This window comes from Mastigoproctus giganteus, chromosome 13 (genome assembly GCF_048544385.1).
Source record: "Mastigoproctus giganteus isolate SK-2022 chromosome 13, ASM4854438v1, whole genome shotgun sequence".
In the NCBI taxonomy this organism is placed as follows: domain Eukaryota; kingdom Metazoa; phylum Arthropoda; class Arachnida; order Uropygi; family Thelyphonidae; genus Mastigoproctus; species Mastigoproctus giganteus.
Window position 1 is genome coordinate 126,032,757 of NC_143587.1, and position 14,056 is coordinate 126,046,812.

General features: G+C 36.1%; 1 protein-coding gene across 1 annotated transcript in view; it reads right to left on the reverse strand.

The window, feature by feature from the left end:
• The window catches only part of LOC150076424 (unconventional myosin-XV-like), a 163,604-nt gene that overhangs the window by 61,057 nt on the left and 88,491 nt on the right, over positions 1-14,056 (reverse strand). The window contains exons 9-10 of the mRNA XM_090387355.1: positions 13,216-13,390; positions 6,809-7,038 (exon numbers count right to left, since the gene is read on the reverse strand). Of these exons, the coding sequence (XP_090243481.1) occupies positions 6,809-7,038; positions 13,216-13,390 (405 nt within the window). The remainder of the gene's footprint in view (positions 1-6,808; positions 7,039-13,215; positions 13,391-14,056) is intronic.

The following is a 14,056-nucleotide window of genomic DNA, read 5'->3' on the forward strand; positions in this document are numbered from 1 at the left end:
CCTAATCAGATCCCCTCCCAGGTGCATAGCCTCCAGGTGCTGCAATTTGCAGAACTGGAACCTTCATAGGCAAAAGCACCCTTTTGTTCCCTTCAGCAATCTGGTTCCTCTTTTCTGCACCCGTCCCTTGGGCAGAAAAGGGGAACTAGATTCCAGTAGAACTACATACAAACATTATTATTATTATTATTATCATTAGCTACATTGTGCAAGGAAGCCTGAGGCTTATGCTGCACCAGCCAAAAAAATAAAAAAATAAATAAAAAAAATTCCCTGGGTTACCCCGAGAGAGAGAGAAAAGGGAATCGCCAACAAAGAGAAGAATGATGACATCCAGCTCAGGACCCTGGGTGAGCCATAGGTTAGAATTAGCATTAGTAGAGGCATATGACACAAGAAAGCAAACTTATACAAAAAAATAATAATAATGCTTTGCATTATCTTCAGATATTATTTGTTTTGCATGTACAGAGGCTGTATTTGGAATTCTACCAGTGGTCTTATTATTCAGCGATAATGGCATCTTTCAACAGGACAATGCACCATACCACCTGAACAAACATATGTTTTGTAGAACGTCTGTAAGACCACCTCCTTCCCATGGCCAAGCAACTCACCAGATCTCCACTCCACCAAACATCTACATGCACATGAACAGTGCTGCTCAAGATCCACCAGAAGCCACTGTAAAGCAATTATGGGATACACTGCTGACAGCATGGAGTCATATCTCTAAATGGTTTTGTAACTTTATGGAATTCATGAAACAGTGTGTTCAAGCTATCACCCCGCTTGAGGAGACATTTCAATGCCACTGTTTCTATGATAAAACATACATTTATTTTATATGCAAATACTTACTAATTTTTCTAGGGCAGCTCAAAATTTTAGGGACAGGAAAATCTTTCCTGTTTACTGAATATAATGAAATACCTACACCACAAATACACTCTTTTTGGACAGCCAATTTTGCTATACCCACTTATTTTTTTTTTAAACAATGAATTATACTTTAATTTAGTAACATGATACAGCTCTGTTTTTTTTTGTTTTAAGCCTTATTTAACTTTTTTTTTGTCTTCACATTACTATTACTTTTTTTCTCAGATGCTACTGGGTAGCTGAAGGTTGCTCATAAAATAAGGGGAACTAGATGGAAACTCAAAGAAAAGAAATGTTCATTCTGAAACAGAAGTAATACGTGTGTGCCTATCTGACTTTCTGGTCAGAAAATTGATGAATTTTTTACAGTACACTTACAGCAGTAATAAAAACTATAATCACCCAATATACAATGTCTTACAATACTGTAGCTCTGTACATAGGGATTTCTCAGAAAATGTTACAATACTGTATCTACCATTTACTTTTGAGGTTTTCCCACCCTACAACTCAAGAACCTGTTTTCATTGAAATGTTTTTCATTTCAATGAAATATAATGAAACATAATAGAATGATCTATAATAAAATATGATGAAACACAAACTCGGGGAAATTACAGGAACAGGTTGTGTGAACCAGCTGAATCCCACCACTGGACGAAAAGTTACCTCATTTATAAGCTTAAAATTCAGAAATAATTCAAACTGTTCATTTTTTGATGCCACCTTTATTTTGAATATATTATTAGCATTAGCATTAGTAGAGGCATATGATGCAAAGAATCAGGCTTATGCAGCATCAGCCAAAAAAAAAAACCACTTCCACTCCGTTCGTTCGAAATACCTGTCCAGCTGAGCCTTAAATTTGTTTAGGCTATCAACTTCAACAACAAGCGATGGGAGTCTATTCCACAAACCAACTGCCCGCTGGCTAAAGGCAAATTTCCGCACATCTATCCGACATCCGTCCTTCCTCAATTTGAATTTATGCCCTCTGAGGTGATTATTCTGAGCAAGATGAAGAATCCCATTGGCAATGAGCATGCTCAAACCATTCAAAGCCTTATACACCTCTATCAGATCACCTCGCTGGTGCCTAGTCTCCAGACTCTGTAATTTGCAAAACTTAAGCCTTTCTTCGTAAGAGCAACCCTTTGTTCCATTCACTAATCTTGTTGCCCTTCTCTGTACTCGTTCCAGCAGCCCTACATCCATCTTGAAATGAAGCCTCCAGACCTGTATACAGTACTCAAGGGAAAATGTGGCCTGACCATTGCCTTATACAAGGGAATAATCACCTCCTTATCCCTGCTAGAAATATCCCTGTATATCATTGATAAGACACCATGAGCTACCCTTGCAGCCAGTATGCACTGCTCAGAGAACTTCACATCTGCCTGCACAATTACCCCCAGGTCCTTTTCATTCTCTACCACTGTCAGTGTAGCACCACAGAGTTGATATGTTGCTCTGGGGCTGCTGTTTCCCATATATAGTACTTTACATTTGTCAATGTTAAACTTCATTTGCCACCTCTCAGCACATCTGCTCAACCTTTCCAGATCCTGTGCAACAGCATAGCATCAGTAGTGTCCTTAACAACCCTGCCAACCTTTGTATCGTCTGCAAACTTGGACATTAAGCTTGATATACCATCATAAATATTATTTATAAATACAGAAAACAATAATGGACCCAACACTGAACCCTGAGGGACACCACTAATAACATTAGTCCACGATGAGCAGTGTCCATTGATTACCACTCTCTGTCTTCTCCCCCTCAACCACCCCATTATCCATAGCAGCAATTTGCCTCCAATGCCACACTGCTCCAATTTGTGCAGCAGTCTTCCATGTGCAGCAGTATCAAAAGCCTTTCTAAGATCCAAGTATATAATATCAAAGTTATTCCCTGCATCCAGTTCTATTGTGACTGCATCATAGTATCCAATCAAATTGGTCAGGCAAGACTTCCCCTTAACAAAACCATGCTGTGTCCGAGCTATAACTGAAGTCTTGTCTAAATGATCCTGCAGTGCTTCTTTTACCAGTGCCTCCATGGATTTTCCTGGTACAGAAGTTAAACTCATAGGTCTATAATTACTTGTCAGCCTTTGATCCTCCTTTGTGAATTGGGGTCACATTTGCACATCTCCAGTCTATGGGTACCTCCCCTGAGTCCAAGGAAGCTCTCGTAATTATGGCTAAGGGTTTGCTTACTTCCTTTGCTGCCTCCTTTAATATAACTGGAAAAATCTCATCCACCCCCAAGTGCCTTTCTTGTGTTTAACTTCAACAATTTCTCCTCCACTTCACTCTCAGTTATTACAAGATTATCTAGCTTACTGCCAGAGTTGAATACACCTCTGGCATTCCCCTTGCTGAATAACTCCTCATGTGTGAATGTCGATGAAAAATATTCATTTAGTTTGTTAGCTACCTGAGCAGGGTCATCAACTGTTGAACCATCGATATCAAGTGGACCAATCTGATTCATCCCCTTCCTTCTAGAGTTTACATAAGTAAAGAACTCTTTGCATCCCTTGCCAAAGATTTCTCATAATCTGCCTTCGCCTGCCTAACATCCTTTGTAACTTGGTTACAGATCAACTTATATCTATCATAGGCTTCTGTGTCACATGTTAATTTATATGTATCCCATGCATTTTTCTTCTCTCCCATATGTCTCATTAGTTCATCTGACATCTGGCCTAAACCTTGAACAATATTTCTTAGTTGGCATGTAAAACCTAGTAGCTTCCAAGATAAGTTCTTTGAATGCTTCCCATTTTGAATTTGCTGTTGGTAACATCATCAGTTGGTCCCACTGTATAGAATTTAAATACTGTCTCAGACCATTGTAGTCACCTTTACGAAAGCAATAACCCTTCCCTTTATCCCTGATGGTAGTTACCTCTTTGAGTAAATCCCACTTCAGCACACTGTGATCACTGCCACCTAGTGGTTCCTTTATCTGCAGATTCTTAATGCATGAAGAATCACTGCTGATAATCAAATCAAGAGTATTACTCCCTCTAGTTGCCTCCCGAACATGCTGATGTAGAAAACAATCATCCAATAAATCCACAAAAGCTTTGCTAGTGTGCGAGTGACCAACCCACGAATTCCAGTCAATATCTGGGAAATTAAAATCCCCCATTATAAGACTCTCTGATTTACTGGCCCACTCTATTTCCCTGTACAGTTTCTTATTATACTCATCAGAGTCATTAGGCTTATAGCACACTCCTACTCTCAATTTTGATCTCCCAATACTTATGTCACACCAAACTGACTCGACACTGCGATGTCAACTGGCTTCACTTCCTTGGATTTTGTGCTTCTTAACTAATAGCATAACCCCTCCTCCCTTCCTGTCCTGTCTATCCTTTCTGTAGACGTTGTACTCCCTAAATTCCAGTTCTGCATTCCTTATATCTGTGTGACACCACGTCTCTGATATCCCAACAATATCCACCTTTGATGCTTTGAGCAATACCTCAAATTCATCAAATTTATTTACCAAACTCCTAGCATTGGTATACACGCAAGTACACATGCACCTGTTCCTATTCTTAGCTACCCTAACACAACCCATGTGTTTACTTGTACCGCAATGACTCCCAGCAGTCTCTGAAATATCCTGCATCTTGTTTTCCAGGCTTCTGCTCGTGGGCATATGTAAGTGATAATAACAGAGCGAACAGATATATAAAAAATTGATAAATATGTCAATAGAGAGAACTGTGGGTTAACTGTAAACCACATGTTGACATTATACAGTTTCCTCTCCAATATTTACATCCTTTCAGCACTTACTTTTATATTTCAAATTCTTAATTTTATTAAATTATACCTATTTCATAATTTTTTTAATTGTACCTTGCAGTGACATTTGCTTTGCATCAGAAACAAAAGTTATATTGTTGTCTTTTCATGCAATTCTGATTGATTCATGATTACAATATCAGGGTTGTGTGATATATGACAATATATTTATCTTTCCATTTTTATTTGTACATTTGTGTATAATTTTAATAATTTACACACACAGACACACACACACACACACACACCACCATAATTTCTTTCTTTTATTTCTTTACTCTTCTTGCTCCTTACTCTTTTATATATTTCTTCTCCCTGTTGACATATTTATCCCTTTTTTCTATATTTCTTTGCTCTTTTATTATCACTTATATATGCTCTCATGCACATATAATACTCATACATACATTGAGAATTTAATTTAAAAACATTATACTGTTTGATTAATCCTCCATCATTTGTGCCTTAAATGGAACAAATACTGTATACTCACATCTATCAGACACCTTTTATTTCTAATTATAAAAAAATTAATGTTTTGTTTTTTATGTTTAACTAAAATGTTTTATTATGATTTACAAAACTCAATTACAATGTATAAAAAATTAAATGATAAAAACCAATAATAATAACAATGAATGGTTTATGTGATATTCCCTAAAATTTACAGGGTCCTTTCCCCTGAATTTGAATTTACAAATGCCACAGCTGTTCATGTTTCATTTCAGTGAAGAGCTAGGAAAACAAAGCTCTATGGCAGACTAGACAACTGGTGCTGGTTTTGCTGGTGTCTCATAGTTGCAATGTGGTATGGAATGCAAAAAAATATAGACACAACCGTCTGCATGGTATCTGCTAAATCACCAAACAAAAATTAATCCCTTATAACTCAGAGTATATCAAAAAACAAACAGCAAATATTATATAATCATTTAGAAAAGATTGATAGGAAAAGATACTGAAGGATTTGATTTCATGGTGAGGTAAAGAAAGCCTGCACAAGAAGCACGCAAAAGTTCAATGAAATTTACCGGTAAAAGTACTTTGCCATAACAGCATTTGTATTGTTTCTCGCTCAATAAACATACAGTGGGTGTTATCAGTCAGGAGTAGAAATTGAATCCCATTTATCCACTAGTCCACCAGAATGACTGGTGGACTAGTGGATAAATTGTTTATTAAGAAGAAAAAAACAAAAGGCAAGAGAGCAAACTTCGAAAAAGTTTACCTGTGAAATTACGTTACGAACATTTTTTACGACGCCAGAACTTCCAATATGACTCTGTTTGTGATTCAACTAGTTAATTCAATTAGTGATTCTAAAGAAAAAAGGTCAGGTTATCCCTCTCCACTTCGGGAGGGTTTCAAGCTCCTGTGGGATTCAACTTCTACTCCAGACCGATAACACCCACCATCTGTTTACCGAGCGAGCAACAATACAAATGCCGTTATGGCAAAGTACTTTTACCGGTAAATTTCATTGAACTTTTGCATGCTTCTCGGGCAGGCTTTCTTTACCTTAGCCGATTTTATTTACAAATTATAAAAAAAATAATAATAATTTAAAAAAGTGGCATCTGTCAGATGCAGCTATGCTGGCATTAAACAGTTAATCACGTTTCTTATTAGCCAACATCCCAATCCCCATCACTAGTATCAAGAATAAGTTCCATTGCATTTCTGTTTGTCTAAAATTACAAATTAGAAAAAAATTCTGGTAATAACAAGAAGTTATTCATCATGAATTTTTCTTACATCTGAGATATTTGTGAATTTTTCATGCATATGAATTTTTAAAAAATAATGTATACTGTTACAAGTAAATGAATATTACAATAATCTTTCACTGAAACAGTCCTGGGTTTCAAGTTTAAGATTTATGCAATATATATATATATAATAAAAATTTACTTCTTGGATTCCAAGTTCAAGGTTTATACAATACATATACCAAACATTTATATTTATTTAGTGCAATCAGCATTAACACTCGTTTACTGTAAGAACTGTTTGAAAATTATTACTATCCTGTTATGATTATGAATTTTTTTAAAACAAGGACAATTGAATATGAACATTTTAAAAACATGTCTTACCACAAAAAATTCAGACAAAACACCACGGGCAATTTGTAGAAAAAATCCTTCCAGATAGTCTGGTGCAATCTGATGAAAGATGACTTCAATATACAGTTCATTATCTAATCTCAAAGGCGAATGATACAAAGAACGACAAAAGATGATGTAAAATGGCTGACTATTCTTTTGTAATTCCGTTGTAATGTCCAAGATATACTCATCTCTGTTAATAGGTACTGTGTAGATATCTATGAAAATAGATATAATCAGTAATAAACAATTGTAAATTACTTATCAATTTGTGACCTTTGTTTTTCAAATAAAGGATCATATGGCTTACCCGGCTCTGAACCAATATGTGGCACATGAATATGAACCAGTATGTGACTTAGCACAATATACTTTACAGAAAATTTCATAGTTAAAATGGGTAGATATAATTATTAAGGCGAGTGAGAAACTAGTGTGTGAATTTAAAGTCTACATTATCATATAATGCTGCCAATTCATAATGTTCAGAGTCTGCTCTAGTGTCTCTCTTTGCCACTGTTTCTAACACTGTGTATACATGTCTGTAATATTCAAATTCTTAGGCTCATAAATCTGTCAAGTTCATAACTCTCAGCTGCAGCTGTTATTATTTCAACTGCTCAACTAAACATACCAGCAGATAAACATGCCAACTACAATTCTCTTTAACTACCTTGTTTTGCCTACATTTAATTCCCCATCCCCTTTTCTTTTTTAGTTTATACCTGGTTATAATATCAACCACAAGACTATTTCATAATAATCCCTTCCTAAATCTCATTCAATAACTCAAACAAGCCTACACCTGGCATCTCTCTCTCTCTCTATTACTCATTCCTTACTAATAATTCTACTAAGTGAAGCAAAGTTTTAAATATGGCTTTAGGATTCTTTAATGCTATTCATCAATAAAATTATTGACTCAGTGATAATTAGCAATGGGGTACTCAAAACAGTTTTTCAAACCTACAGTTCTTCTGCAAAACACAGGCTGACATAATGCATTTTGACTGCCATTGGTTGTTAACCAATATAGCAAATTTCATCTATTTATATTTACCGAGAGAAATAAATAAATATTCCAGGAATGTTCATCTTATGAAACTTGTTCATATGTATGACGTTAATAACTACAAGAATGAACCTGTAATATATCATATGCATTTTTTCAATTTGTGTTCATTTGATACATGAATAATAACTATTTTATCATATGAAATAAAAGTTAATCACATAAAGAAATTTAATTATCAGTGGACCATCAAATCTAAAGCCCCTCAGGGTTCAGTGCTGGGTCACGTACTGTTTACAATATTTATTAATGATATTGACATATCAAACTTTAACTGTCAACATTTTGCATATGATACAAAAGTTGGCAGAGTGATTAATGACAGGAACACCAAGGCATACTACTGCAACAAGACCTAGGTAAATTAAGTAGATAGGCTGAAAAGTAGCAATTTAAGTTTAACATTCATAACATTCACATAGACAATAGTAATCTCAAAATAATACACTAATCAGGTGATACCACCTCAAGGTGGTGGAAAACAAAAGAGACCTAGGAATAATTGTAGAGTCTAATGTGAAGTTCTCTGATCAGTGCAAACAGGCTGCCAGAGCAGCTAATGGAGGTTGTCAATAATATACAGGAACTGTGCCAGCCGAGACAAGGAGATGATTATCCCACTGTATAAGGCAACAGTTAAGTTAGCATTTTGAATACTGCATACAGGTCTGGAAGCCTCATTTTAAGAAAGATGTGGATCTCTTGGAACAGGTGCAGAGAAATATTTCAAAAACAACTAAGGTAAGGCAGTAGATGTTTATACCTAAAGAGAGGAAAACCAAGATACCTGAAACTTTGAAAAACACAGCATTCAGTGTTTGTCCTGTACGCTGTGTGTTTGCATGCCATTCTTCAAATAAAATCCATACAGTCACAAAAGCAGTGGTGGAACACATGACAGGTTCTCACACTCAATTTCTATACAAAAAACTGCAATAAAATCACTGAAAAAACCATTGCAGCAAAAGTCTGATTATATTTAGGAAGGTAGTAAAAATTTCAGATTTTTAATTCATCACTGATTAATGGTTATTGCTGAACATAATTTTTTTTTTGAGGGGAGAGAACCTGTGAGGTGCACAGCCATCACTACCTGGTTAATTTTTGGAAAATATATTGGGTTGTTTGAATTCTGCTTGAATAGTGCCAGTATTTCATCTTTTCTTAATGGATTGTGATACTTACTGTATGAAATTTCTTAAGTTTAAAACCATATTAAAATTTTTTTAAAGCATACAAGTGTGTGTTACACCTTTTATTTTCAAAAAATATATTAATTTTGCTAAAAATTACAAGAAAAGTATACTTAATATAAAATAGAACTATCAGGCTCTTAGTCTCTTCAATTTTCCAATTTAAAAGACCATTAAGTGTATTTTGAAAATACATAAGCACATATTTTTCAGCTTATTATGTATATAAATATTATTAACAAATTATGTATATTCAATAATATTAGTTACTTCCATTTTCAGCTTATTTCAAAATTGGTGCCCTTCACAGCACGCAAAATTTGAAATTCCATACGTTGCTTCCCAGAGAGTAGGAGCCATCTTGAGAGGATGCTGGGTTTTTTCTTATTGGCTTTATGCTGTGAAAACAACTAGGGTAAGTCAGTATATGTTTATTAACCTAGAAGGAGAGGAAAATCAAGTAACCAAGAAAGTCTGAATAAAGACATGAATAAGCACTTGTCTGGTACCACATCATTTTTCATGCAAAATCCAAACAGTTGCAAATATGGTGGCAGGGCACCCAACAAGTTCTTTTACTCAATTTCTATATAAAAACCATAAGAAAAATCACTTCAGAAACTAATGCAGAAAAGTTTTATTATATTAGCATTTTAGCATTAGTAGAGGCACATGATGCAAGAAAGCAAGCTTATGCAGCATCAGCCAAAAAAAACCTCTACAATTTCACCGCTCCAATCATTCCAAATAACCGTCCAGCCCAGGATTAAATTTATTTAGGCTATCAACTTCCACAACAAAGGATGGAAGTCTGTTCCACCAACCAACTACCCACTGGCTAAAGGCAAACTTCTGCACATCTATCCTACATCTGTCTTTCCTCAATTTGAATTTATACTCTCTCAGGTTATTCTGAGAAAGAGGAAGAATCCCATCAGCATTGAGCATGCTCAAACCATTCAAGGCTTTATACACCTCAATCAGATCACCTCACAGGTGTCTAGTCTCCAGACACTGTAATTTTCCAACAGCTCTACATCCTTCTTAAAATGAGGCCTCCAGATCTGTATACAGTACTCAAGGTGTGGCCTGACCATTGCCTTATACAAGAGAATAATCACCTCCTTATCCCTGCTAGAAAAATTCCTGTATATCATTGACAAGACACTATGAGCTACCCTTTCAGACCGTCTGCACTGCTCAGAAAACTTCATATCTGCCTGCACAATTACCCCCAGGCCCTTTTCGTTCTCTACCACTGTCAGTGTAGTACCACAGATTTGATACATCACTCTGGGGTTACTGCTTCCCATATGTAGCACTTTACATTTGCCAATGTTAAACTTCATTTGCCACCTCTCAGCCCATCTGCTCAACTTTTCTAGATCCTGTTGCAGCAGTGTACAGTCACTAGTGTCCTTAACAACCCTGCCAACTTTCATATCGTCTGCAAACTTGGACATTAAGCTTGATATACCATCATCAATATCATTTATAAATACAGAAAACAACAATGGACCCAACACTGAACCCTGAGGGACTCCACTAATAACATTAGTCCATGATGAGCAGTATCCATTGATTACCACTCTCTGTCTTCTGCCACTCAACCATCCCTTTATCCATAGCAGCAATTTTCCACCAATGCCACACTGCTCCAATTTCTTCAGCAGTTTTCCATGTGCAACAGTATCAAAAGCCTTTCTAAGATCCAAATATATGATATCAAAGTTATTCCCTGCATCCAGTTCCTTTGTGACTACATCATAGTATCCAATCAAATTGGTCAGGCAAGATTTTCCCTTAACAAAACCATGCTATGTCCGAGCTATAACTGAAGTCTTTTCTAGATGATCCTGCACTGCTTCTTTAACCAATGCCTCCATTAATTTTCCTGGAACAGAAGTTAAACTAACAGGTCTATAATTACTTGTGTCAGCCTTTGATCCTCCTTTGTGAATTGGACTTCTCCAGTCCATGGATACCTCTGCTGAGTCCAAAGAAGCTCTCATAATTATGGCTAAGGGATTGCTTACTTCCTTTGCTGCCTCCTTTAATATAACTGGATAGATCCCGTTCACTCCGGGTGCCTTTTTTATGTTTATCTTCAACAATTTCTCCTCCACTTTCCTCTCAGTTATTACAAAATCATCTAGCTCACTGCCAGAGTTTAACTCACCTCTGGCATTCCCTTCCCTGAATAACTCCTTATGAGTGAATGTAGATGCAAAATACTCATTTAGTTTGTTAGCTACCTGAGCAGGATCATCAACACTTGAACCATCAATATCCAGTGGACCAATCTGATTCATCCCTTTCCTTCTAGAGTTTACATAGGTAAAGAACTCTTTGTTGTTTTACTTTGCATCCTTTGCCAAGGATTTCTCATAATCTGCCTTTGCCTGCCTAATCTCCTTTGTGACTTGGTTACAGATTAGCTTATATCTATCACAGGCTTCCATGTCACCCATTAACTGATATGTATCCCATGCATTTTTCTTCTCTGCCATATATCTCATTAGTTCATCTGACATCCATTTAGGCCTTGAACAATATTTCTTAGTTGGTATGTAAAGCCTAGTAGCTTCCAAGATTAATTCTTTGAATGCTTCCCATTTTGAATTTGCTGTTGGTAACATCATCAGTTGGTCCCACCATATAGAATTTAAATACTGTCTCAGACCACTGTAGTCGCCTTTACAAAAGCAAAAACCCTTCCCTTTACCCCTGATGGTAGTTACCTCTTTAAGTAAATCCCACTTCAGCACACTGTGATCACTGCCACCTAGTGGTTCCTTTATCTGCAGATTCTTAATGCATGAAGAATCACTACTGATAATCAGATCAAGAGTATTACTCCCTCTAGTTGCCTCCCGAACATGCTGATGTAGAAAACAATCATCCAATAAATCCACAAAAGCCTTGCTAGTGTGTGAGTGGCCAACCCACAAATTCCAGTCAATATCTGGGAAATTAAAATCCCCCATTATAAGACTCTCTGATTTATTGGCCCACTCTATTTCCCTGTACAGTTTCTTATTATACTCATCAGAGTCATTAGGCCTATAACACACTCCTACTCTTAATTTTGATCTCCCAATGCTTATGTCACACCAAACTGACTTGACACTGCAGTGTCCAGCAATGTCGACTGGCTTCACTTCCTTGGATTTTAGGTGTTTCTTAACTAATAGCATAACCCCTCCTCCCTTCCTATCCTGTCTATCCTTTCTGTAGACGTTGTACTCCCCAAATTCCAGTTCTGCATTCCTTATATCTGTGTGACATCACGTCTCTGATATCCCAACAATATCTGCCTTTGATATTTTGAGTACTACCTGAAATTCAGGAAGGTAGGATCAGGATCATATTTAGGAAGGTAGAAAAAATTTCAGAATTTCAATCATCGATTAACGGTTAACATGGGAACCTTATATTTGAGGGGCATCTGTAAGGTGTCCACTGCTACTGCCAGGTTAAATACTTTAAAAATTTTGAGTAATGGAATACCTAATGCAAAAATAGACTGCTAACTGAGGTATTTAGTATATTCTTTGCATGATGTGTATCAAAATAATTAGCAGTAATTATGTTACTCTATTTTGCACGTGTTAATGTAGCTTCTGCACCATTAAACACGCACGCACGCATGCACACACACACACACGTGTACACACACACACACACGCGTGTACACACACACATGCGTTAATGTGGAACAGAGTGACAAAGAAAACAAAATAGGTGGTATAGTATTGCTTAAAGCAGTCTCCAAATTTTTTAATTGCTCTAGCCATAGGAATTAGAGGAAAATTTGTCTATCATGTCATTAAAGATACAATGACACCAAAAGAATAGAAACCAATCTAGGTCTTTTTTTTTTTTTCTTTGTTTAATACACAACTGAAGTCTGACAAATACTGTCTCAGATATAAAAATGATAGCCAAATCATACTGTCTTAGATATAAAAATCATAGCCAAACCAAAATGTACACATATGTTGTGCACATTTTGGTTTGGCTAGTTTCATTTACAATAAAACTAGCTAAATGATTTAAAAATGGGGGGAGGAGAGAGAGAGAGAGAGATTAAAATACTAAACTACCAAATTACTTTTAAGAACACATACCACCTTCTACTATGCAATACAAATTGAATTCTTCCATTTCTATTTCTGAATGGATTCCCAACTTGTGACATATATCCTGTACTATATCTTCAGCCACTGTTGTAGAGAGTGTACTGACCACCTGCTCAATACCTCCTGGTAGATAATACATCTGCAGTTTCACCATATCCCCTTCCTACAGGAACACAAAGCATACCTTTATAAAATTATTACTACTGAATAACAGAACAGCAGAAACTGATTTTTATTATCACACAATTACAAACATGGGCATTTTAGTCATTTGCTGCCTTTCTTCAGTATCAAGCTAAGGCAAACCAAAGTTAATACAAACTCAAACAAAATTTCATTTCAGTATTTCACATTTCATTAAGTATTTATGATGGCAATTCCACTATGACTGTTTCTTTCTGATTATGGACTTATTATTATTATTATTATTATTATTATTATTACAGTAGGTCCTCAATTTAACGGACCCCGATTTAACAGACAAAAAATTTCTGTCCTAAAGGAAAAATTTAGAACCTATTTATATCTGATAGCATCGCATATCAGACAGATGTACTGAAAATTACTTCTCATGAAATAAAGGCTGTTTTACTACTAGATAATGCACCTGCTCACCCTAATGCTGAGAGGTTAGTTAGCAGGGATGGGAGAATTAAATGTGTTTTTCTGCCTCCTAAGACTACTTTACTGATACAGTCAATGGATCAGGGTGTAATCATTGCATGTAAGAGGTTGTATAAGAAGAAGTTTTTGGAAGAGGTGATGGTTGTTTTGGAAGAAACAGATGATGCAGAAGAAGATATAAGAGGCACTAGGACACTTCAAAATT